The sequence below is a fragment of the Oncorhynchus masou genome, chromosome 9 (genome assembly GCF_036934945.1).
Source record: "Oncorhynchus masou masou isolate Uvic2021 chromosome 9, UVic_Omas_1.1, whole genome shotgun sequence".
Taxonomy (NCBI): Eukaryota; Metazoa; Chordata; class Actinopteri; order Salmoniformes; family Salmonidae; genus Oncorhynchus; species Oncorhynchus masou.
Window position 1 is genome coordinate 21,548,277 of NC_088220.1, and position 25,825 is coordinate 21,574,101.

Sequence of the window (25,825 nt, forward strand, 5' to 3'; positions counted from 1 at the left end):
TCTATATTGAATACATCATTGAAACATTCACAGTGTAGGTTGGAAAACGTATCTGACTTGCCCTAAAGCTCATTGGAGTCAGGACTCCGCTAACCTGGAGTCCAATCAATGAGATGAGGTTGGAGATGTTGGTTAGAGCTGCCCTGCAATATAAACAACACTGACAACATCTGAGTTTGCTATTCACATGAAGCATTGCCTGATGTGAACCATGCCTAGAACAAAAGAGATCTAAGAAGACCTAAGACTAAGAATTGTTGACTTGCATAAAGCTGGAAATGGTTCCAAAAGTATCTCTAAAAGCTGTAATGTTCATCAGTCCACGGTAAGACAAATTGTCTATAAATGGAGAAAGTTCAGCACTGTTGCTACTCTCCCTAAGAGTGGCCGTCCTGCAAAGATGACTGCAAGAGCACAGTGCAGAATGCCCAATGAGGTTAAGAAGAATCCTAGTGTCAGCTATAGACTTACAGAAATCTCTGGAACATGGTAACATCTCTGCTGACAAGGCTACGATATGTGAAACAGTAAACAAGAATGGTGATCATTGGAGGACACCATGGAAGAAGACACTGCTGTCCAAAAAAAACATTGCTGCACTTCTGAAGTTCGCAAAAGAGCACCTGGATGTTCCAGGATATGTTCCAAAATACACTGTGGATAAATGAAACTAAAGTTGAGTTGTTTGGAAGGAACACACAACACTATGTATGGAGAAAAAAAGGCACAGCACACCAACATCTGAACCTCATCCCAACTGTAAAATATGGTTGAGGGAGCATCATGGTTTGGGGCTGCTTTGCTGCCTCAGGGCTGGACAGCTTGCTATCATTGACGGAAAAATGAATTCCCAAGTTTATCAAGACATTTTGCAGGAGAATGTTAGGCTATCTGTCCGTCAATTGAAGCTCAACGGAAGTTGGGTGATGCAACAGGACTACGACCCAAAACACAAGTAAATCAACAACAGAATGGCTTCAACAGAAGAAAATACTCCTTCTGGAATGGCCCAGTCTGAGTCCTGACCTCAACTCGATTGAGATGCTGTGACATGACCTCAAGAGCGGTTCACACCAGACATCCCAAGAATATTGCTGAACTGAAACAGTTTTGTAAAGAGGAATGGTCCAAAATTCCTCCTGACCGTTGTGCAGGTCTGATACACAACTACAGAAAACATTTGGTTGAGGTTAATGCTGCCAAAGGAGGGTCAACCAATTATTAAATCTAAGGGTTTACATACTTTTCCCACCCTGCACTGTGAATGTTTACATGGTGTGTTCAATGAAAACATGACAGCGTATAATTGTGTGTGTTATTAGTTTAGGCAGACTATGTTTGTCTATTGTTGTGACTTAGATGAAGATCAGGTCGAATTTTATGACCAATTTATGCAGAAATCCAGGTAATTCCAAAGGGTTCACATACTTTTTCTTGTCACTGTATATGATGTATTTGATGAAATTGCTAATCAGATGTCAGATGCATTATTCTCTTAATAACAGTTTGCTTTGTTGAGAGAGAGAGAGAAAGAGAGAGAGAGATGCTGTGTGATTGATGGGGCTGTCTCCAGCTGTCTTTAGGCTGTGTGGATCTGGGAGTCATGTCAATGACAGGCGGACTCATCGCGACCAACTCTGTGTCACTGCTGAGCGAGCCAGCACCACGGCGCTGAGTGCTGGGCAGAGAGAGCACAAGGCCGGGCGTGTGGCTGGCGTCAAACATGAAGCAGAGCACAAGGCTGCTCTTAGCAAAATGATGACACAAAAGAAATCTGCGTCACAGCGCATCAGTGCATTAGTCACACACGCCAGTGGAATGAGATCAGTCCGGGGTCACAGAGGGCTAGGTAGTGCTGCTGAAATATGAGGCTACAGTAAAGCTTTGTCTATCACACAGTAAATGTTTATCTATACAAACATATATACTTTTTTCTCTCTCTATGTCCTTCTCTACATGTTCTCTCTCTTTCTCTCTATCTCTCTTTCTCTTTCTTCTCTCGTTCTTTCTCTAAATCTCTCCTACCCAGCATCCCTGTGGCCACGTCTCGGACCAGTGACCCGGGCCACTCTAGTGGCGCCTCGGCCAGCTCCAGTGAATCAGAGAGCAGCTCCGAGTCGGATTCAGACAGTGAGAGCAGCTCCAGTGACAGCGAGTGTAACGGGGCCTCCCGGACCGCCACCCCAGAGGTATAACACAATCGCTCCTTACTGTATTGTACCAACCAACCGGGATAGTCAGATTCTTTTCACTGTGCCATCAACCAATACTCAACCTGTGTTATACCATAGGGAAAAACATTTATCCTATTATTTTAGGCTACAGAAACACACTGTATTACACTAATACCACTAGTACAACATTTTGATCCAGGGATGAAAACCCCCCATCTACTCTAATATCACTATTATTTTGATAGGATTAAACTAGCCGACTTAGTAGCAACTTTCCCTCTTTCCCGGTTGTTGCAGTTGATGGTAGTAAAGTGACTTCGACTGCTTGCATGGCAGTTTAAGCAGATCAAGGGCCAGGCAGAGTAGTATTCCACAGAGGAGCACTGAGTGTTAGACCCGGGTAAATATTTACCACAGTGCATCTGGGCGCCCTCTACAGGTCATATGACTTTCTGTCCACCAAGGAAGAGCCAATTGGAACAGACAGGTGGGCCAGGAAACGGGCCTGTCCGTCTTTAAGGATGTCTCATTCCCTCTCTAAGTGCACTCCACTGATGTTTTACTGAAAACACAGGAGTTTTCCGGAAGCCATGTTAGATGGGATTTAAAGGCTGGGCCTTTCAGAGAGGAAGAGTGAAAGGGAAAGTATGTGTTATCCCCTGTTTTATACTCAGTGGTTTTAATTCCTTAGTCAATTAATTTCCAACATTTCCTTTCCGAATGATTTGCTATCATTTCAATCATTCAGGACAGTATTTATGATTTCAAATGAAACACTTCTACTTGTCGTCGGGCATAATGGTACAAAACAAACGATGTGAGATGGCATGGTCGGAGACTAGCACAAGGACAATTTGGGAGCACTACTCAGTCATTCATGAGTTTCTGAGAGTCTATTTTAATGGTCTCTTCATCAGGACATTGGCTCGTTGGTTTGATAGCATATAGCTCTGAAGAGACAATTGAATTATCACATTTTACTTTCATGAGTCAACACAGTGTTTTATGAAGCTATGTAGTCTACTATCAAACTAAACGTGGATCTATCTAACTGTATATTCTTTGTCCTTGATACTTCTTTTGTTCTCACACAGCCTGAACTTCCATCAACAAACAAATGGCAGCTGGATAAGTGGCTGAACAAAGTGACCCCACACAATAAAGCACTTATCAGTACCCAGTCAGAGAGAGAGAGCCATGGGCTCTGCAGCTCCCAGCCTGACCACAGCCAGCAGGCACCTGGGAGCCAGGACCTGGCCCCAGGAAAGAGCAAGCCTGGGCCCACCGTCCTGCTGGCCCAGACCGACGCCAAGGAACGGGCCCTCCTCAGCCCCATCCGAGAGAAGGCCAAGCCCAAGACTGGACCAAAGGTCTCAGAGGGCAAGAGTTCAAAGTCCCCAGCAGCGGTGGTGGTGGAGCCGGCCCCAGCCAGACGCAGCATTGGAAAGAAGCAGCCAAAGAAAGTGGAGCGCTCATCCAGCCTGGAAGAACACAGCTCCTGGTCCAAGCCCATCAACCCCTCCATCAGCACTACCCCTAAGGAGAAGGAGCCTCCGCCTCTTCTGGAGCCGCCCAAGTCCAGGACCAAGGGCACCAGTGGGAAAGCTGCCCCTAGGAAGGAACCTCGCACCACCACTACCACTACTACTACTCCAGCTCATCCTCCCCAGCCCCAGTCTTGGACAAGAAGAAGCACAGGGGGCCCACCAGGATCCTCCCAAGTCCAAGGAGTTCATCGAGACGGAGTCTTCGTCGTCTGAGTGCCACTCTGAACCAGAGGATCTGATCAAGGTCCCTAACCCTCCCTGCCCAGGTCCCAGCAGCCTGCAGACTCTCAAAGCAGCCAATCTCCTGAGTGTCAGTAGCCTTACCAGCACCTGCAGCACTTCCATCTCTATCCCAGACCCTGGTGTGGTTGGGGGCTTACTGGAAGACCCCCTCTTGACCCCTGTCCCCATCGTCCAGAACGAACTGTTGTCCCCTCTCAGGGACTTTGAGGACATCAAGTCACTGTGGGTGAAGATCGAGCTGAGCTTCCTGTCTAGAATCCCAGGACAGGACCCCCCTGAGCCCCCTCCTGTGAAGGTTGAGCCCCAGGAACACTGGGAACCCAGCACCAAGCACAGACGCCAGTCCCCCGCCAGTCAACAGTCTACCCCTGTTGAGAAACCCCCAAGCAAGGCCAAGAGGAAACACAAGGCAAGTGCAGAACCTTTCTCACTCTTTTTCTCTCTAGGTACTAACTGTTATTGGTTTGTGGGACAGTGGTTGGAGTGTGTCCATGGATGAGCAGTGAGAAAGTGCTGATAGTATGTTCAATGCTGACTGTGCTGTTTGTGTGTGTGTTCTTTAGTCGGACCATTGTAACGCTGTCGGCGGGAGCAAGAAGTTACGGTTGGAGAAAGACTCCATGCTTCTTCCCCCGTGCATCTCACCCATTCACAACCACAAGAACATTAGCACAAAAGAGTAAGTGTCGCCGAACCGCTCACTGTGCAGTACTTACTCATCACTATGGTTACTGGATGAGAAAAGGAATGTGTAGAGCATACCTGTTATCTACAGTAAATGGTTACAGGGATATACACATTCATTATGGATGTCCACAGTGTACATATAGGCTGTTGTTTTTCTCTTATGGGTGGTAGTGCTGTATGTGTTGTGAATGGCTACGTCCAACCAGTGTAGATCCTCCTCAGAGAGGATGCTCGGAGCTACAGGAGCAGTGATGTTTCTAGTATGGTATACCCTTAGCTGCTGGTAGCTCTGTGCTGTGTCCTGTGTCCTACAGCGTTAAGGTAACATGACACCGACAAGGGCGCTAAAGCTAATTTTAGATATTTAATTAGCGCTGCGGAGACCTACTGCTCATCAAAGGGACGCTGGTGACAAGGGTCGGGGTCGAGTGTAGTGAGTCCGGAGGATGGAGTGTCCGCTAGCTGAGCTTGACCACTAATCACAACATATATTTAATATGATTACCCAGCACTGTGATATATGAGCTGCTACGGGTATCTAGTGCAGAAATATTGAACCCTTTGGTCTGGGCTGAAGCCTTTAAATCAGTTGAATTTAGACAACCTCAAAGCCTTTTAATCAGATTGGAGTGTAAAGATGCTTTGTATTAATTCCGTTAAACCGACCAGGGTTCTGCTCATTTTCCGGCCTATGAAACAAGACAAAATATGCTGCTGTTGACAAATAACCTGAGCAACATAATCCTAATGAGGTTTCTGACTGTGTTTCCCCGTTGCTGCTTCAGGCGCTCTTGCGCCAGCTAAGCATTTTTTCTCATATATAAAATCCCCACGAGTTTAGGGAAAGGGGGCGAAAATAATCTGTTGTTGCAAACAATGTGAAAAATATAGTAGCTGCAGGAGGGAGGCGAGGTTTCTCGCTGCTGCTTTACATTCTTGCTGGTTTTTAAACTCAATAATGACTTTGAGGAAACTATATAACGGCAACTTCCTTACCTGTATCTTAACTGTTAACATGGAGAAATTGAGGAAATGTTATTGTTAATAGAATCCCCACGTAGACACACACACACACACACACACACACACACACACACACACACACACACACACACACACACACACACACACACACACACATGGATCCAGACTGCAGTCTGCTGGGTTCCCCTCTGAGGGGCCAGGTTTCTGGAGCAGGAGTGGATATTAGAAGGACTGTGAATCTAAGTGCTTTCTGTCTCAACAAACTGCCGTTCCACTGCCTGATCAATCAATATTCTGACCCCTCAGTGCACTACAGGGTTATTTCTAGTCCTATTTCTTGGCTGCCTCCTTAGAGGGTCAGGCACTGAAAAATAATGTGTCAAAATGTAAATGGTTTTATGGTTTTAAACAAAGCCAAAAGGATATGTTTAAATTATATTAAATATCATTGATATACTCCTTTTTGTTCTTTTTTTACATTCCAAAGAACAAAACCAACATATACATACGTACCGACAACTTACGGACACATACAAACAATGGCCATGTCTCATCTGTCCAGACCCGCCTGTCACAATCCCATCCCTAGTGCCTGCATTAATGTTTGTCACATGACCTCAAATTGAACCAGTTTGTTTTTCTCAGTCGCCCATGCAATTTCAATAACAAATCATTTGATTTTTTTCATTGTATTAAGGATGGCGGATTGATTGACTTCCTAATTTTTAGTATACGTTTTTGATGAGTGATGAGAAAATAATTTTACAGCCCATTGGTATCTCACTACACCCCCATAAGTCATGTCTTGAAATATGCATACAGGCAGATTAAAAGTATGTTTATATTGTAACTTTCTAGCTCCGCCCACAACTTCTGAACTTTATAGCATTCCTAGAAAGCATGGATTATTGAATCATTATTAGTTGTACACTTGACACATGACTCTGCCATTGTACTGTTAAATCTGTGCATTTTGTGTAATACATTCTATATATATTAGTTTAAACTGGATTAAGCGTACAATTTTGTTAGTTATGCTCAAACTTTCACTCCATCTTATGCCAACGCTCAGTTCTTTTTAAATCTTGGTTCCATTGGTTGATCTTCAGTTGGATATGCTCTTTTATGAAACCCAACAGACACTGAGAAGTATCTGTACTTTATGCCTTACCTGTATAGTGCTGCATTGAATTAGTCTTATAATAAAAGCAGAAATAATCATTCATTCTGACAAACATAATGTTCTAAGGACAGCTGCTTTCTTTCAGGCCTGCACATAATGCCTGTACTTCTCAATTTTACAAATACCTCAGACAGTCAAGTCATTTCTCATTTTTTTCATCCATCCACCACTTTGATGACATAGCAGTTGAGATTGGTTTGCAACTCACATTATTGGGGGGGGGGGGGGTCATAACACTTCATAAGCAATACATAAGCATTCATAAGTGTTTCTGGGTTTGTCTAATCCCAGCTCTCTGAGGAAACAGCCCAGGAAGAGAGAGCTGCTGCCTCCCCTGCTGTCGCCTCTCTCTGACGAGCCTCCCTCCCGCCAGCGCAGGACCAGCGAGTGTTCTTCCTTCAGCCAGGAGGGCGGCGCTAGCGGCGCCTTATTACTACCCGCCCTCAGCTGCTCTCTGCCCCCCTTCTCCTCCTCCTCATCCTCCTCTTCCTCACACAAGCACCACAGCAAAGGAGAGAGCAAATTCTTCTCACATTCCAAGACAAGCAGTGTGAGTAGGGGAAAGCTGTTGTTCTTTGGCGTTATTATACAGTAAAATGGTATTTATTACTTTTGTACTGCTATCATAATCAATTATCGAGCAACATTTTTTAAATGTAAAATGTTTAAAGTGTGATACTTTTGCGTCCACTCCGTTTGCTACGAGAACGTGTCTTCTACAATTCATTGTGCAGAGAAGTTGGAAGACGGTGCTGTTGCTGCAGATTATTTCTCTGCTCCAGGCTTCTACCACTATTTCCTGTGTTTTTGCAAATCTAATCTAATTACCCTTTGAAAGGAGTTATAAACAGCCTTGAAGAGAGGGAAATGGCTGAATATGTTTAAAGCCAGGACAGAAAAAAATACACCATGGCCACACATGTAACGGCAGTCCAAATCACCAAGATGAATCCTTACAGTATGATTAGACTTACTGCTGGATGCTAATTAGCATTTTAATTGACCCCTCCATCTCACAGGAGGAAGATACCCACAGCAAACCATCTGGCAGTTTCCATGGTAACGGTCAGTCTGATTCCGACCTTTGGTCCAACCCCTCATCTCTGTCCATGGACCACATGGAGCCAAGAAGACCAAGCTAACGCTCAATAACAAGTACTTATGACTAACTAAATTCTCCAAACACTCCAAAAACACATATTGTGTTTTTTGTCTCTGACATGATATACTGACAGATTGAATGACTTGATGTACTGACAGATTTGAATGACATGATGTACTGACAGATTTGAATGACATGATATACTGACAGATTTGAATGACATGATGTACTGACAGACTGAATGACTTGATGTACTGACAGATTGAATGACATGATGTACTGACAGATTGACATGATGTACTGACAGATTGAATGACATGATGTACTGACAGATTGAATGACATGATATACTGACAGATTGAATGACTTGATGTACTGACAGATTTGAATGACATGATGTGCTGACAGATTGAATGACATGATGTACTGACAGATTGAATGACATGATGTATTGACAGATTTGAATGACATGATGTACTGACAGACTGAATGACTTGATGTACTGACAGATTGAATGACATGATGTACTGACAGATTGAATGACATGATGTACTGACAGATTGAATGACATGATGTACTGACAGATTGAATGACATGATGTACTGACAGATTGAATGACATGATATACTGACAGATTTAATGACTTGATGTACTGACAGATTGAATGACATGATGTACTCTGACATGATGTACTGACAGATTGACATGATGTACTGACAGATTGAATGACATGATATACTGACAGATTTAATGACTTGATGTTCTGACAGATTGAATGACATGATGTACTGACAGATTGAACGACATGATATACTGACAGATTGAATGACTTGATGTACTGACAGATTGAATGACTTGATGTACTGACAGATTGACATGATGTACTGACGGATTGAATGACATGATGTACTGACAGATTGAATGACATGTATGTACTAATTTAAGTCTCAAACATGATTAAAATGGAACAGAACAGAACCCAGGGAAGTTGACGTGTGTGTGGGATGTGATTACAAAGTCGAGTTCCTCTATATTGATCATTCAAAATGAAACATATTCAGCATTTGGAGGACAACATTGTCCTTAAGCAATCCAGGCAGTCACACAACTGTAAACAGATTTATATTTCCAACATCACTGACATGACTGACATATTCTCAATGCATGTGTTCTCCACAGAGTTCACACTGCAGACTACTACATGCAGGAAGCCAAGAAACTGAAGCACAAAGCAGATGCACTGGTAAGCTGTTGTTTTATTAGTCACCGCAAAATGTATTTAAACCATTTAATACAGCATTTACTTTGGTAGAGAATATTTTTTTGACATTGTCTCAGCCAGACACTGGTCTTAATAATAGACAGACTGACACTGGTATTAATATACAGACAGACTGACACTGGTCTTAACCTGTAGTGACGCCCAGCCCATGAACGGGACCGTTATCATCTTCTGACACTAATTAGCATAAAGCAACGGACATAAATCTTCCTAGAAAATATTCCTATTCATGAAAATCACAAGTGAAATATATTGGAACACAGCTGAGCCTTTTGTTAATCACCCTGTCATCTCAGATTTTCAAAATATGCTTTTCAGCCAACGCTAGACAAGCATTTGTGTAAGTTTATCATAGCCTAGCATAGCATTATGCCTTGCTAGCAGCAGGCAAACTTGTCACGGAAATCAGAAAAGCAATCAAATTAAATAGTTTACCTTTGATGAACTTTGGATGTTTTCACTCACGAGACTCCCAGGTAGACAGCCAAAGTTCATGTTTTCCCAAAAGATTATTTTTGCAGGTGAAATAGCTCTGTTTGTTCTTCACGTTTGGCTGAGAAATCGCCCGGAAATTGCGGTCACCACAACGCCGAAAACTATTCCAAATTAGCTCCATAATATTGACAGAAACATGGCAAACGTTGTTTAGAATCCACCCTCAAGGTGTTTTTCTAATATCTATTCGATAATATATCCATCGGGACAATTCCTTTTTCTCTAGGACCGATTGGAGTAATGGCTACCTCTGCAATTTACACGAGAATCTCTCTCGGAGCCACCATGTGACCACTTACGCAATGTGGCTCGTTACGGCTATTCTTCAACAGAAATGCGTAAAACTATGTCACAATGCTGTAGACACCTTGGGGAATACGTAGAAAGCGTAAGCTCGTTGATGGTACATTCACAGCCATACAGGGAGTCATTGGAACGCAGCGCTTTCAAAACCTGGGGCATTTCCGGATTGGATTTTTCTCAGGCTTTCGCCTGCAACATCAGTTCTGTTATACTCACAGACAATATCTTTACAGTTTTGGAAACGTGAGAGTGTTTTCTATCCAAAGCTATAATCCAAATTATATGCATATTCTAGCATCTTTTCCTGGCAAAATATCCAGTTTAAAACGGGAACGGTTTTGTAATGCTCCGGGTGTCGTGGGTGTGGAGTCAAATGCAGGAGACAGAGAGTTCAATGCTGTGCGTCTTTAATAGCACCAATGCACCACAGGGTGCTCACAATAGTTACGTTCCCGAACCACCCTCGGTCGGACTCGTGACAGGTTTACAAAAAAAAAAATGAAAATACTGCCCCCAAACACCAAAAGGTTTTAACAACAGACAAACAGACACTGGTCTTAATAACATTTACATTTACATTTTACATTTACATTTAAGTCATTTAGCAGACGCTCTTATCCAGAGCGACTTACACGAGAATAATAACAGACAGACACTGGTCTTAATAACAAACAGACAGACAGTGGTCTTAACAACAGACTGACAGACACTGGTCTTAATAACAGACAGACAGACACTGGTCTTAATAACAGACAAACAGACACTGGTCTTAATAACAGACAGACAGACACTGGTCTTAATAACAAACAGACAGACAGTGGTCTTAATAACAGACACTGGTCTTAATAACAGACAGACAGACTCTGGTCTTAATAACAAACAGACAGACACTGGTCTTATTAACAGACAGACAGACACTGGTCTTAATAACAGACAGACAGACACTGGTCTTAATAACAGACAGACAGACACTGGTCTTAATAACAGACAGATAGACACTGGTCTTATTAACAGACAGACAGACACTGGTCTTAATAACAGACAGACAGACACTGGTCTTAACAACAAACAGACACTGGTCTTAATAACAGACAGACAGACACTGGTCTTAATAACAGACAGACACTGGTCTTAATAACAAACAAACAGACACTGGTCTTAATAACAAACAGACACTGGTCTTAATAACAGACAGACAGACACTGGTCTTAATAACAGACAGACAGACTCTGGTCTTAATAACAGACAGACAGACACTGGTCTTAATAACAGACAGACAGACACTGGTCTTAATAACAAACAGACAGACACTGGTCTTAATAACAAACAGACAGACACTGGTCTTAATAACAGACAGACATACACTGGTCTTAATAACAAACAGACAGACACTGGTCTTAATAACAAACAGACAGACACTGGTCTTAATAACAGACAGACAGACTCTGGTCTTAATAACAGACAGACAGACACTGGTCTTATTAACAGACAGACAGACACTGGTCTTAATAACAAACAGACAGACACTGGTCTTAATAACAGACAGACAGACACTGGTCTTAATAACAGACAGACACTGGTCTTAATAACAGACAGACAGACACTGGTCTTAATAACAGACAGACAGACACTGGTCTTAATAACAAACAGACATACTCTGGTCTTAATAACAGACAGACAGACACTGGTCTTAATTACAGACAGACAGACACTGGTCTTAATTACAGACAGACACTGGTCTTAATAACAGACAGACACTGGTCTTAATAACAGACAGACAGACACTGGTCTTAATAACAGACAGACACTGGTCTTAATAACAGACAGACAGACACTGGTCTTAATAACAGACAGACAGACACTGGTCTTAATAACAGACAGACTCTGGTCTTAATAACAGACAGACAGACACTGGTCTTAATAACAGACAGACTCTGGTCTTAATAACAGACAGACAGACACTGGTCTTAATAACAGACAGACACTGGTCTTAATAACAGACAGACAGACACTGGTCTTAATAACAGACAGACAGACACTGGTCTTAATAACAGACAGACAGACACTGGTCTTAATAACAGACAGACAGACACTGGTCTTAATAACAAACAGACAGACACTGGTCTTAATAACAAACAGACAGACTCTGGTCTTAATAACAGACAGACAGACACTGGTCTTAATTACAGACAGACAGACACTGGTCTTAATAACAGACAGACAGACACTGGTCTTAATAACAAACAGACATACTCTGGTCTTAATAACAGACAGACAGACACTGGTCTTAATTACAGACAGACAGACACTGGTCTTAATAACAGACAGACAGACACTGGTCTTAATTACAGACAGACAGACACTGGTCTTAATAAGAGACAGACACTGGTCTTAATAACAAACAGACACTGGTCTTAATAACTGACAGACAACCACTGGTCTTAATAACAGACAGACAGACAGACATACAGACACGGGGCCTATCTGAAGAATGTTGCTAGATGTACAGAGGAGAGCCCTTGTGGAGATCTGTAGTCTTTTTGAAGTGAGGCTGTGGGATCTGTCTCTTTCACACCTCTTCAATGTCCTCAGAGAGGGCCTTGAGCCCATGCGGCGGGCGTGATTTACCAACACACTCATAGTGCCCTAATAATTGGATTCTAGCAATTATCTCCCCAGACATTGTCCTTTATCGGAAGTTACATCCACTTGGCCATAAATCTGATCTGCGAGGTAAAGTCATCCATGAATACAAAATGAAGGGAATTGATTGCCCTTGTTACATGACAGTAATCGTTGAGCTGTAATGAATCTTTCACCAGCCCCGTCGGTATGTAGTAAAAGTGGCTTACTTGAAATGGATAGAACCTGCTTGAGAGGTGCTTTCAGTGGAGAGTGGTGTGTAAATATATTTTATTTTACACTTGTGTGCTCATGAGCTTCTTATTTGTCATAGGCTCTTTGGTTTTGTGTTTTGGGTCTTTGTGTGTTTGTATTTTTAGTAATGTAATCGAGAAAATTGAAGAAGATCAAAAGAATGTTCTGTTTCCCAAACATTAATGTAGCATAGTTATTTTTCCTACTGATTAAATCAGCTTAATATCTATTTTCACAAGAACTCTGAGGAATTGGAAAATAACTCATGTGTGGAGAATATTTTGTGTCCTTGTAGTGTTGTGACTCTAATGCGGATCAGGTTCGATGTCTCCGTCGTTTCTTCACAGATGGAGAAGTATGGCAAAGCTGTTAACTACGCTGATGGGGCGCTGTCGTTCATAGAATGTGGCAACGCCATGGAACGGGACCCACTGGAGGCCAAGTCTCCATACACTATGTACTCTGAGACAGTTGAACTCATCAGGTTTGTGTCTCCACCAATGTGTCCCTCCCTCCCACTCCCACCCCCACTCAGGCCAGCAATCCCCACCTGCCCTCAGTGAAAATGAGCATCATTATATCCAGCCCTGCTCCAGTCTACCCCACTAGTCAAGTCAATTAGTGGACCTAATTTTATTAATGGCAGTGAAAATGAAAATAGATGGACCTTGTAACTCCTCATATGACCCAGGGGTTCATGCACCGGTGATTGAAATATTTTCTTCAAAAACGATTGGACACAGAAAATGACACAAGGCCGTCAGTTTTATGTATGCTCCCCTGGCTTTATGGATGCTCCCCTGGTTTATGGATGCTCCCCTGGCTTTATGTATGCTCCCCTGGCTTTATGGATGCTCCCCTGGCTTTATGTATGCTCCCCTGGCTTTATGTATGCTCTCCTTGCTTTATGTATGCTCCCCTGGCTTTATGTATGCTTCCCCGGCTTTATGTATGCTCCCCTGGCTTTATGGATGCTCTCCTTGCTTTATGTATGCTCCCCTGGCTTTATGGATGCTCTCCTTGCTTTATGTATGCTCCCCTGGCTTTATGGATGCTCCCCTGGCTTTATGTATGCTCCCCTGGCTTTATGTATGCTCTCCTTGCTTTATGTATGCTCCCCTGGCTTTATGTATGCTTCCCCGGCTTTATGGATGCTCCCCTGGCTTTATGTATGCTTCCCCGGCTTTATGTATGCTCCCCTGGCTTTATGTATGCTCCCCTGGCTTTATGTATGCTCCCCTGGCTTTATGTATGCTCCCCTGGCTTTATGTATGCTCCCCTGGCTTTATGTATGCTCCCCTGGCTTTATGTATGCTTCCCTGGCTTTATGTATGCTCCCCTGGCTTTATGTATGCTCCCCTGGTTTATGGATGCTCCCCTGGCTTTATGTATGCTCCCCTGGTTTATGTATGCTCCCTGGCTTTATGGATGCTCCCTGGCTTTATGTATGCTCCCTGGCTTTATGTATGCTCCCCTGGCTTTATGAATGCTCCCTGGCTTTATGTATGCTCCCCTGGCTTTATGTATGCTCCCTGGCTTTATGGATGTTCCCCTGGCTTTATGTATGCTCCCTGGCTTTATGGATGCTCCCTGGCTTTATGTATGCTCCCTGGCTTTATGTATGCTCCCTGGCTTTATGTATGCTCCCTGGTTTTATGGATGCTCCCTGGCTTTATGTATGCTCCCTGGCTTTATGTATGCTCTCCTTGCTTTATGTATGCTCCCTGGCTTTATGTATGCTTCCCTGGCTTTATGGATGCTCCCTGGCTTTATGTATGCTCCCCTGGCTTTATGTATGCTTCCCTGGCTTTATGGATGCTCCCCTGGCTTTATGTATGCTCCCCTGGCTTTATGTATGCTCCCCTGGCTTAATGTATGCTTCCCTGGCTTTATGTATGCTTCCCTGGCTTTATGTATGCTCCCCTGGCTTAATGTATGCTTCCCTGGCTTTATGGATGCTCCCCTGTCTTTATGTATGCTCCCCTGGCTTTATGGATGCTCCCCTGGCTTTATGGATGCTCCTCTGGCTTTATGGATGCTCCCCTGGCTTTATGTATGCTCCCCTGGCTTAATGTATGCTTCCCTGGCTTTATGTATGCTCCCCTGGCTTTATGGATGCTCCTCTGGCTTTATGGATGCTCCCCTGGCTTTATGTATGCTTCCCTGGCTTTATGTATGCTTCCCTGGCTTTATGTATGCTCCCCTGGCTTTATGTATGCTCCCCTGGCTTTATGTATGCTCCCTGGCTTTATGGATGCTCCCTGGCTTAATGTATGCTTCTCTGGCTTTATGGATGCTCCCTGGCTTTATGTATGCTCCCTGGCTTTATGTATGCTCCCCTGGCTTTATGGATGCTCCCACTGGCTTTATGGATGCTCCCTGGCTTTATGTATGCTCCCTGGCTTTATGTATGCTTCCCTGGCTTTATGGATGCTCCCTGGCTTTATGTATGCTCCCTGGCTTTATGTATGCTTCCCTGGCTTTATGTATGCTCCCTGGCTTTATGTATGCTCCACACTGGCTTTATGTATGCTCCCTGGCTTTATGGATGCTCCCTGGCTTAATGTATGCTCCCCTGGCTTTATGGATGCTCCCTGGCTTTATGTATGCTCCCTGGCTTTATGTATGCTCCCTGGCTTTATGGATGCTCCCCTGGCTTTATGGATGCTCCCCTGGCTTTATGTATGCTCCCCTGGCTTTATGTATGCTTCCCTGGCTTTATGGATGCTCCCCTGGCTTTATGTATGCTCCCCTGGCTTTATGTATGCTTCCCTGGCTTTATGTATGCTCCCCTGGCTTAATGTATGCTTCCCTGGCTTTATGGACGCTTCCCTGGCTTTATGGACATTGAGTCATCCTCTCTTTTTGTGTCATTTGAACTGAAATTAATTAATTAATTGATTTATGTTTTTGTCTTTTCTGCTTTTGAAGATATGCCATGAGGTTAAAGAACTTTACAAGTCACTCATGCAGCAACAGTAGCCGAGAAGAAATTAGCTGTATTGTGGTGAGTTTTCCTTGATATAGTTTCTGATGTGAACCTCTGTGTGGTTGAAGGAAACCCATCATTCCTCTGATGGGTGTGATGACGGACAAGGATCTCTAGACTGTGTGGGCGTTTGGGTTGATTTAAGAAAATCCAGCTGGCTTCCAAACCCGTTAGATGCTAAAACCTAATTCTAACTTCTAACTCAAACACTATTTAAATCTCCACTCAGCCATCCCTCCCCGACAATCGGATGTATCTTGAAGGGAGCTTTAAAACACTGCTAAAGCACTTAATCAGCTTAAAGGGGATCATTATTCTTGTATTTCATTAAGCTATTAGGGATAATGAAAGATTTCCTTTTGTGGTTAGTGTGCAACATATACAGTATACTAACCACACTGCTACAGGGGATATGCTGCTTGTCATATTGATTGTATAATCTGAGTAGAATGTCAGGGTTAGAATGTCATGGTTAGAATTAGAATGTTATGGTTAGAATGGAATGCTTAGAATTAGAATGTTATGGTTAGAATGTTATGGTTAGGCTCTCAGTCATAGCAGTGTAGACAGTGATGAGAGTAGGAGTGAGACACCCAGGTCATAATTCCTGTGTTAGTAAACCGTTCTGACATCATTAGGGATTATATTCAAATATTTGACACTGGTTGACATGATCCATCAGTGTATACTTGTAATTTGTTTTAGAAGGCAAAGTGTGTGTGTGTGTGTGTGTGTGTGTGTGCGTGTGTGTGTGTACGTGCACGTGCGCGTGTGTGTAAAAACATGCTGATGTGGTTTAGATTGGGAGAAACGAGGAAGTGCAGTGTGGTAATGACTTATTAATGCCAGAGTGCTGGTGTCATGTCATGGGGTGGTGCATATGGCCAAAGCATCTGGTGTCTGACTATTGCCTCTGTTTCCTAGCTTTTATTTTCTAAGAAATTAGAGAGGTAGATCTGATAACAACAACATGAAATATTCATGCATCATGGATGTCAAGTTAATGTGTTAGAAAACACATTTTCCTTAGTTATTTATTTGATGCTTAATGTCTGTAATTGATACACAGCCTGTTATGTTGCCAATACCAGATATACTGTATTACTGTAGGTCCTGCATTTAATGGAACGTTATTATGCTCTTATCTCCATAGCAATCGCTGTTTATCCCTCCTGTACTTGAGAATGTTCAAACTAAAGAAGGACCATGCAGTAAAGTATTCCCGTTCCCTGATGGAGTATTTCAAGGTAACTAACTTTAATTCTAACTTCTAACTCTAATTCTTACTCTAATTCTCACTCCAAATTCCGACTCTAATTCTACCTCCAAATTCTAACTCTAATTCTAACTTCTATGAATAAAAAGAGTGATAGCTGTAGAACACGTTCAGCTAATTAAAATGTCTAAATTAAATGTATATTTGTGTTAAGTTGTGTGTACTCATTAGCTTTGCATGGTGGTAATTAAAAAACATACTTTTTTTGTGGTTAGTGTGCAAACTATGTGTATCAATTATCTACATACATTAGTGCTTAAGCCTGTTTTAATTAATTATGTTGCATATTATTCTAGAGACGCTGTTTGTATTGCTGTGATAGCTTTTCTAAGCTGTGCAAAGTGTTTGTATAGTGGTGCTGCCAAATGTCCTGTTCTCACAAACCTCTTCCATTCCAGAACTCGGCTAAAAGTTCCCAAGTACCTTCGCCATGGGGAGCCAATGGAAAGTGAGTAACATGTCACCTCACTCATCGAATGTTGCATTACAATGCATTCTTTATACCAGATATCTCCCTGAACAGTGGAGCTACCGTGTGGCTACCATTGGGCTACCATGGGGCTACAGTGGAAAGCTACCATGGAGCTACCATGGAGCTACAGTGGGGCTACCGAATGGGCTACCAGTGGTAGCTACGGTGAAGCTACCGTGGAGCTACCATGGGGCTACAGTGAAGCTACCGTGGGGCTACTGTTGGGCTACCGTGGAGCTACGGTGAAGCTACGGGAGCTTGATTGTTTGGGTTTGGTACGTGGAGCTACCGTGGGGCTACAGTGAAGCTACCGTGGGGCTACCGTGGGGCTACAGTAAAGCTACCGTGGGGCTACAGTGAAGCTACTGTGGGGCTACCGTGGGGCTACAGTGAAGCTACCGTGGGGCTACATTGAACCTACCGTGGGGCTACTGCGGAGCTACCGTGAAGCTACAGTGGAGCTACCGAGGAGCTACTGTGGGGATACCATGGGGCTACTGTGGGGCCTGACGTACAGTGTCTGGCAGTTGGTGGTGAGCCATCCTCTGTGTGTGACTGTGAGCTCCTTGAGCCTGTCTTTTCAAGGGCTGGGATCTAGCCCTCAGCCAAAGCACTGACCAGCTTCTGCTATTCTGCTGTGAAAGGCGCTGTCAGAAGCAATTAGCCTCAGATCCTACTGGCTCCTAGGGCTCCTGCAGCCTCCTCCAGTTCACCATGGTCACATTAGCCACCAACTGGCCTTTTTAATCCCGTGTCAGCTCCGCTACCTGCGGACTGTAATCAACATTAGATTACACTCTGCTCTGGTCTTTCCCACAGTTTGTTTGTTCTGTCCTTGACAATCATGAATCTTTTTTCCTTATTGTTTTTTTTCACCCTCAAGGGTTTGTTTATTTCAGCAAAAGCCTGAAACTATTAGAAAGGGAGCTGAGAGAGGCAAGCTGTTGACAGAGCATCATAATTTAACTTCACGGGGGGAGCGCCTTTCAATTTAGTGCTGAATTACAGGACCGGGAGCTTGATTGTTTGGGTTTGGCACTAAAAGACTGATGAATATGTCCTCTGATTGATGTCTCAAGCCGGCTGACAGATGATTGTCATCCATGATTGTCAAGCCGAGATAAGCCCTAGTGTGCCGATAATACAAAATCAAATCAGAATTAATGATTAAATCTGACAGAGAGTAGTTAAGCCTGACGGACAGTAGTTAAGCTTGACGGAGAGTGGTTAAGCCTGAGGGAGATTGGTTAAGCCTGATGGACAGTGGTTAAACCTGATGGAGATTGGTTAAGCCTGATGGAGAGTGGTTAAGCCTGACGGACAGTGGTTAAGCCTGACGGACAGTGGTTAAGCCTGACGGACAGTGGTTAAGCCTGACGGACAGTGGTTAAACCTGACGGACAGTGGTTAAGCCTGACGGACAGTGGTTAAGCCTGACGGACAGTGGTTAAGCCTGACGTACAGTGGTACAGCCTGACGGAGAATGGATAAGCCTGACGTACAGTGGTACAGCCTGACGGAGAATGGATAAGCCTGACATGGTATAGCCTGGCGGAGAATGGATAAGCCTGACGTACAGTGGTACAGCCTGACGGAGAATGGATAAGCCTGACGTACAGTGGTATAGCCTGACGGAGAATGGATAAGCCTGACGTACAGTGGTACAGCCTGACGGAGAATGGATAAGCCTGACGTACAGTGGTGGATAAGCCTGACGGACAGAATGGATAAGCCTGACGGACTGTGATTAAACCTGAGTGGTTACAGCCTGACGGACAGTGGTTAAGCCTGACGGACAGTGGTTAAGCCTGACGGACAGTGGTTAGCCTGACGGAGAATGGATAAGCCTGACGGACAGTGGTTAAAGCCTGACGGACCTGAGGGTTAAGCTTGACGGAGAATGGATAAGCCTGACGTACAGTGGTTAAACCTGGATAAGCCAGTGGTTAAGCCTGAGACAGTGGATAAGCCTGACGGACAGTGGTTAAGCACGGACAGTGGTTAAGCCTGACGTACAGTGGTACAGCCTGACGGAGAATGGATAAGCCTGACGGTGGTACAGTGGTTATAACCTGACGGACTGAAAACCTGACGGACAGTGGTTAAGCCTGACGGACAGTGGTTAAGCTTGACGGACAGTGGTTAAGCCTGACGGAAGTGGTTAAGCCTGACTGACAGTGGTTAAGCTTGACCGACAGTGGTTAAGATTGACGCACAGTGGTTAAGCCTGACGGACAGTGGTTAAACCTGACTGACAGTGGTTAAGCTTGACCGACAGTGGTTAAGATTGACGCACAGTGGTTAAGCCTGACGGACAGTGGTTAAACCTGACGGACAGTGGTTAAACCTGACGGACAGTGGTTAAACCTGACGGACAGTGGTTAAACCTGACGGACAGTGGTTAAACCTGACGGACAGTGGTTAAGCCTGAAGAAGTGGTTAAACCTGAAGGATGGTTAAACCTGACGATATTTTAAGTCACAGGATAGATGCTGGTTAAGCCTGAAGGATAATTGGTTAAGCCTGACGGAAATGGTTAAACACTTGACGGACAGTGATTAAGCCTGAAGGATAATGGTTAAGTCTGAAGGATAGTGGTTAAGCCTTTAACAGTGGTTAAGCTTCACAGTGGTTAAAACCTGACGATGGTTAAGCTTGGCATCCAGGAAACCTGACACAGTGGTTAAACCTGAGGACAGTGGTTTCCTGACGGACAGTGGTTAAGCCTTATAGTGGTTAAGCCTGAACGGATAGTGGTTAATGAAGTCTGCCCTTTTCTGTCGTGGTTAAGCCTGACGGACAGTGGTTAAGCCTGAAGGATAGTGGTTAAGCCTGAAGGATAGTGGTTAAGCTTGACGGACAGTGGTTAAGCCTGACGGACAGTGGTTAAGCCTGACGTACAGTCTTTAAACCTGACGGACAGTGGTTAAACCTGACGGACAGTGGTTAAGCCTGACGGACAGTGGTTAAGCCTGACGGAAGTGGTTAAGCCTGACAGACATTTTTCCATGGGGCACAGAGAGAGAAGCAAGCTTCCACGGAGAATGGATAAGCCAATGAAGAGATATGGTTAAAAACACCTGAGGACTGATTCCAAACCTGAACAGTGGTTAAGCCATGTGGTTAAGCGGACGGACAGTTATGTAGTTAATCGGACAGTGGTTAAGTTTGACGGACAGTGGTTAAGCTGACTGACAGTGGTTAAGCCTGACGGCAGTGGTTAAGCCTGACTGACAGTGGTTAAGCTTGACCGACAGTGGTTAAGATTGACGACAGTGGTTAAGCCTACAAAACTGACGGACAGTGGTTAAACCTGACTGACAGTGGTTGTGGCTGGGAGTGACCTCAGTGGTTAAAACATCAGTGGTTAAGCCTGACGGACAGTGGTTATTTTATTTATTTGGTTAAACCTGGGACAGTTGTTAAAATGTTGACAGTGGTTAAACCTGACGGACAGTGGTTAAACCTGAACAGTGGTTAAGCCTGAGGATACTGGTTAAGCCTGAAGGATTAGGTCAATTTCAATGGTTAAAAGCATATTTTGATTAAACCTGAAGGATACATGGTTAAGTCTGAAGGATTGGTTAAGCCTGACTGACAGTGGTTAAGCTAAGAAGATTGAGGCAGTGGTTAAGCCTGACGGACAGTGGTTAAACCTGCCGGACAGTGGTTAAACCTGACGGACAGTGGTTAAACCTGACGGACAGTGGTTAAACCTGACGGACAGTGGTTAAGCCTGAAGGATAATGGTTAAGCCTGAAGGATATTGGTTAAGCCTGACGGACAATGGTTAAACTTGACGGACAGTGATTAAACCTGAAGGATAATGGTTAAGTCTGAAAGATAGTGATTAAGCCTGACGGACAGTGGTTAAGCTTGGCGGACAGTGGTTAAACCTGACGGACAGTGGTTAAGCCTGACCTGGACAGTGGTTAAACCTGACGGACAGTGGTTAAGCCTGACGGACAGTGGTTAAGCCTGACGGACAGTGGTTAAGCCTGAAGGATAGTGGTTAAGCCTGACGGACAGTGGTTAAGCCTGACGGACAGTGGTTAAGCCTGAAGGATAGTGGTTAAACCTGGTTAAGCCTGGGACAGTGGTTAAGCCTGACGTACAGTGGTACAGCCTGACGGAGAATGGATAAGCCTGACGTACAGTGGTTAAACCTGACGGACAGTGATTAAACCTGACGGACAGTGGTTAAACCTGACGGACAGTGGTTAAGCCTGACGGAGAATGGTTAAACCTGACGTACAGTGGTTAAACCTGACGGACTGTGGTTAAACCTGACGGACAGTGGTTAAACCTGACGGACAGTGGTTAAGCCTGACGGACAGTGGTTAAGCCTGACGGACAGTGGTTAAACCTGACGGACAGTGGTTAAACCTGACGGACAGTGGTTAAACCTGACGGACAGTGGTTAAACCTGACGGACAGTGGTTGGTTAAGCCTGAAGGATAGTGGTTAAGCTTGGTTACCTGAAGACAGTGGTTAAGCCTGACGGAGAATGGTTAAGCCTGACGGACAGTGGTACAGCCTGACGGAGAATGGTTAAGCCTGACGGACAGTGGTTAAGCTTGACCGACAGTGGTTAAGATTGACGCACAGTGGTTAAACCTGACGGACAGTGGTTAAACCTGACGGACAGTGGTTAAACCTGACGGATAGTGGTTAAGCCTGACGGACAGTGGTTAAACTTGACGGACAGTGATTAAGCCTGAAGGATAATGGTTAAGCCTGAAGGATATTGGTTAAGCCTGACGGACAGTGGTTAAACTTGACGGACAGTGATTAAGCCTGGAGGATAATGGTTAAGCCTGAAGGATATTGGTTAAGCCTGACGGACAGTGGTTAAACTTGACGGACAGTGATTAAACCTGACGGACAGTGGTTAAACCTGACAGACAGTGGTTAAGCCTGAAGGATAGTGGTTAAGCCTGAAGGATAGTGGTTAAGCCTGAATGATAGTGGTTAAGCCTGACGGACAGTGGTTAAACCTGACGGACAGTGGTTAAACCTGACGGACAGTGGTTAAGCTTGACGGACAGTGGTTAAACCTGACGGACAGTGGTTAAGCCTGAAGGATAGTGGTTAAGCCTGACGGAGAGTGGTAAAGTACAGCAATACTAAAGGACACTAAAGAACAGTTCTGCTTGGGCCAAGAAACACGAGTAATGGACATTAGGAAATCTGTCCTTTGGTCTGAAGTCCAAATTTGAGATTTTTGGTTCGAATCGCCATGTCTTTGTGAGATGCAGTGTGGGTGAACGGATGATCTCTGCATGTGTATTTCCCACTGTAAAGCATGGGGGAGGAGGTGTGATGGTGTGGGGGTGCTTTGCTGGTGACAGTCTGTGATCTATTTAGAATTCAAGGTACACTTAAACAGCATGGCTACCACAGCATTCTGCAGCGATACATCATCCCATCTGGTTTGCACTTAGTGGAACTTTGTTTTTCAAAAGGACAATGACCCAAAAAACACACCTCCATGCTGTGTCAGGGCAATTTGACCAAGAAGGAGAGTGATGGAGTGCTGCATCAGATGACCTGGTCTCCACAATCACCCGACCCCAACCCAATTGAGATGATTTGGGATGAGTTGGACTGCAGAGTGAAGGAAAAGCAGCCAACAAGTGCTCAAAATATGTGGGAACTCCTTCATGACTGTTTGAAAAAGCACCCCCTCATCATCACACCTCCTCCTCCATGCTTCACTTTACTCCCTGTATATATAATTCACTTAACTCCCTATACAGTTGAAGTCGGAAGTTTACATACACCTTAGCCAAATACATTTAAACTCAGTTTTTCACAATTCCTGACATTTAATCCAAGTAAAAATTCCCTGTTTTAGGCCAGTTAGGATCATCACTTTATTTTAAGAATGTGGAATGTCAGAATAATAGTAGAGTGAAATATTTCTTTCAGTTTTTATTTCTTTCATCACATTAATAGTTGGTCAGAAGTTTACATACACTCAATTAGTATTTGGTAGCATTGCCTTTAAATCGTTTAACTTGGGTCAAACGATTCGAGTAGCCTTCCACAAGCTTTCCACAATAAGTTGTGTGAGTTTTGGCCCATTCCTCCTGACAGAGCTGGTGTAACTGAGTCAAGTTTGTAGGCCTCCTTGCTCGCACACGCTTTTTCAGTTCTGCCCACAAATTTTTTATAGGATTGAGGTCAGGGCTTTGTGATGGCCACTCCAATAGCTTGACTTTGTTAAGCCATTTTGACACAACATTGGAAGCATGCTTGGGGTCATTGTCCATTTGGAAGACCCATTTGCGACCAAGCTTTAACTTCCTGACTAATGTCTTGAGATGTGGCTTCAATATTTCCATGTAATTTTCCTCCCCCTCATGCCGTCTATTTTGTGAAGTGCACCAGTCCCTCCTGCAGCAAAGCACCCCCACAACACAATGCTGCCACCGCCGTGCTTCACGGTTAGGATGGTGTTCTTCGACTTGCAAGCCTCCCCCTTTTTCCTCCAAACATAACGATGGTTATTATGGCCAAACAGTTCTATTTTTGTTTCATCAGACCAGAGGACATTTCTCCAAAAAGTAGATCTTTGTCCCCATGTGCAGTTGCAAACCATAGTCTGGCTTTTTTTATGCCGGTTTTGGAGCAGTGGCTTCTTCCTTGCTGAGCGGCCTTTCAGTTTATGTCGATACAGGACTTGTTTTACTGTGAATATTGATACTTTTTTACCTGTTTCCTCCAGCATCTTCACAAGGTCCTCTGCTGTTGTTCTGGGATTGATTTGCACTTTTCGCACCAAAGTACGTTCATCTCTAGGAGACAGAACGCGTCTCCTTCCTGAGCGGTTGGACGACTGTGTGATCCCATGGTGTTTATACTTGCGTACTATTGTTTGTACAGATGAACGTGGTACCTTCAGGCGTTTGGAAATTGCTCCCAAGGATGAACCAGACTTGAGGTCTACAATTTTTTTTCTGAGGTCTTGGCTGATTTCTTTTGATTTTCCCATGATGTCAAGCAAAGAGGCACTGGGTTTGAAGGTAGGCGTTGAAATACATCCACAGGTACTCTACCAATTGACTCAAATCTTGTCAATTAGCCTATCAGATGCTTCTAAAGCCATGACATAATATTCTGTAATTGTCCTAGTTGTTTAAAGGCACAGTCAACTTAGTGTATGTAGACTTCTGACCCAATGGAATTGTGATACAGTGAATTATAAGTGTAATAATCTGTCTGTAAACAATTGTAGGAAAAATTACTTGTTTAATGCGCAAAGTCTATGTCCTAACCGACTTGCCAAAACTATAGTTTGTTAACAAGAAATGTGTGGAGTGGTTGAAAAACGAGTTTTAATGACTCCAACCTAAGTGTATGTAAACTTCCGACTTCATCTGTATATATAGTATAATTCACTTTACTCCATGTATGTATAATTTACTTTACTCCCTGTATCTGTATATATAATTCACTTTACTCTCTGTAATACAGTGTCTTCAGAACGTATTCATACCCCTTGACTTTTACCACAATTTGCTACCTTACAGCCTTATTCTTAAATTGATTTTTTAAAATTAAATCCTCAACAATTCCCCACAATGACAAAGCGAAAACTGTTTTAGCAAATTTATAAAAAATGTAAACAGAAATACCTTACTTACGTAAGTTTTCAGAAGCTTTGCTCTGAGACTCGTCTGGCCACTATACCATAAAGGCCTGATAGGTGGAGTGCTGCATAGATTGTTGTCCTTTTGGAAGTTTCTCCCATCTCCACAAAGGAACTCTGGATTTCTGTAAGAGTGACCATCGGGTTCTTGGTCACCTCCATGACAAAGGTCTTTCTCCCCGATTGCTCAGTTTGGTCAGGCGGCCAGCTCTAGGAAGAGTCTTAGTGGTTCCAAACTTATTCCATTTAAGAATGATGGAGGCTACTGTGTTCTTTGGGACCTTCAAAGCTGCAGAATTTTTTGGTACCATACCCCAGATCTGTGCCTAGACACAATCCTGTCTCAGAGCTCTACGGACAATTCCTTTCACCTCATTGCTTGATTTTTCCTCTGACATGTACTGTCAGCTGTGGAACCTCATAAAGACAGGTGTGTGCCTTTCCAAATCATGTCCAATCAATTGAATTTACCACAGGTGGACTCCAAATCAAGTTGTAGAAACATCTGAAGGATGATCAATGGAAACAGGATACACCTGAGCTCAATTTCAAGTCTC

The 25,825-nt window shown here is 43.8% G+C and overlaps 1 protein-coding gene across 1 annotated transcript in view; it reads left to right on the plus strand.

Annotated features, from left to right (window-relative positions):
* aff2 (AF4/FMR2 family, member 2) overlaps positions 1-25,825 on the plus strand; it is a 239,457-nt gene that overhangs the window by 203,992 nt on the left and 9,640 nt on the right. Inside the window, 14 exon segments of the mRNA XM_064972655.1 lie at positions 2,030-2,189; positions 3,269-3,836; positions 3,839-3,886; positions 3,889-4,373; positions 4,528-4,643; positions 7,110-7,368; positions 7,838-7,952; positions 7,955-7,973; positions 9,100-9,163; positions 13,225-13,361; positions 15,809-15,845; positions 15,847-15,884; positions 17,020-17,113; positions 17,541-17,590. Coding sequence (XP_064828727.1) covers positions 2,030-2,189; positions 3,269-3,836; positions 3,839-3,886; positions 3,889-4,373; positions 4,528-4,643; positions 7,110-7,368; positions 7,838-7,952; positions 7,955-7,973; positions 9,100-9,163; positions 13,225-13,361; positions 15,809-15,845; positions 15,847-15,884; positions 17,020-17,113; positions 17,541-17,590 — 2,190 coding nt within the window.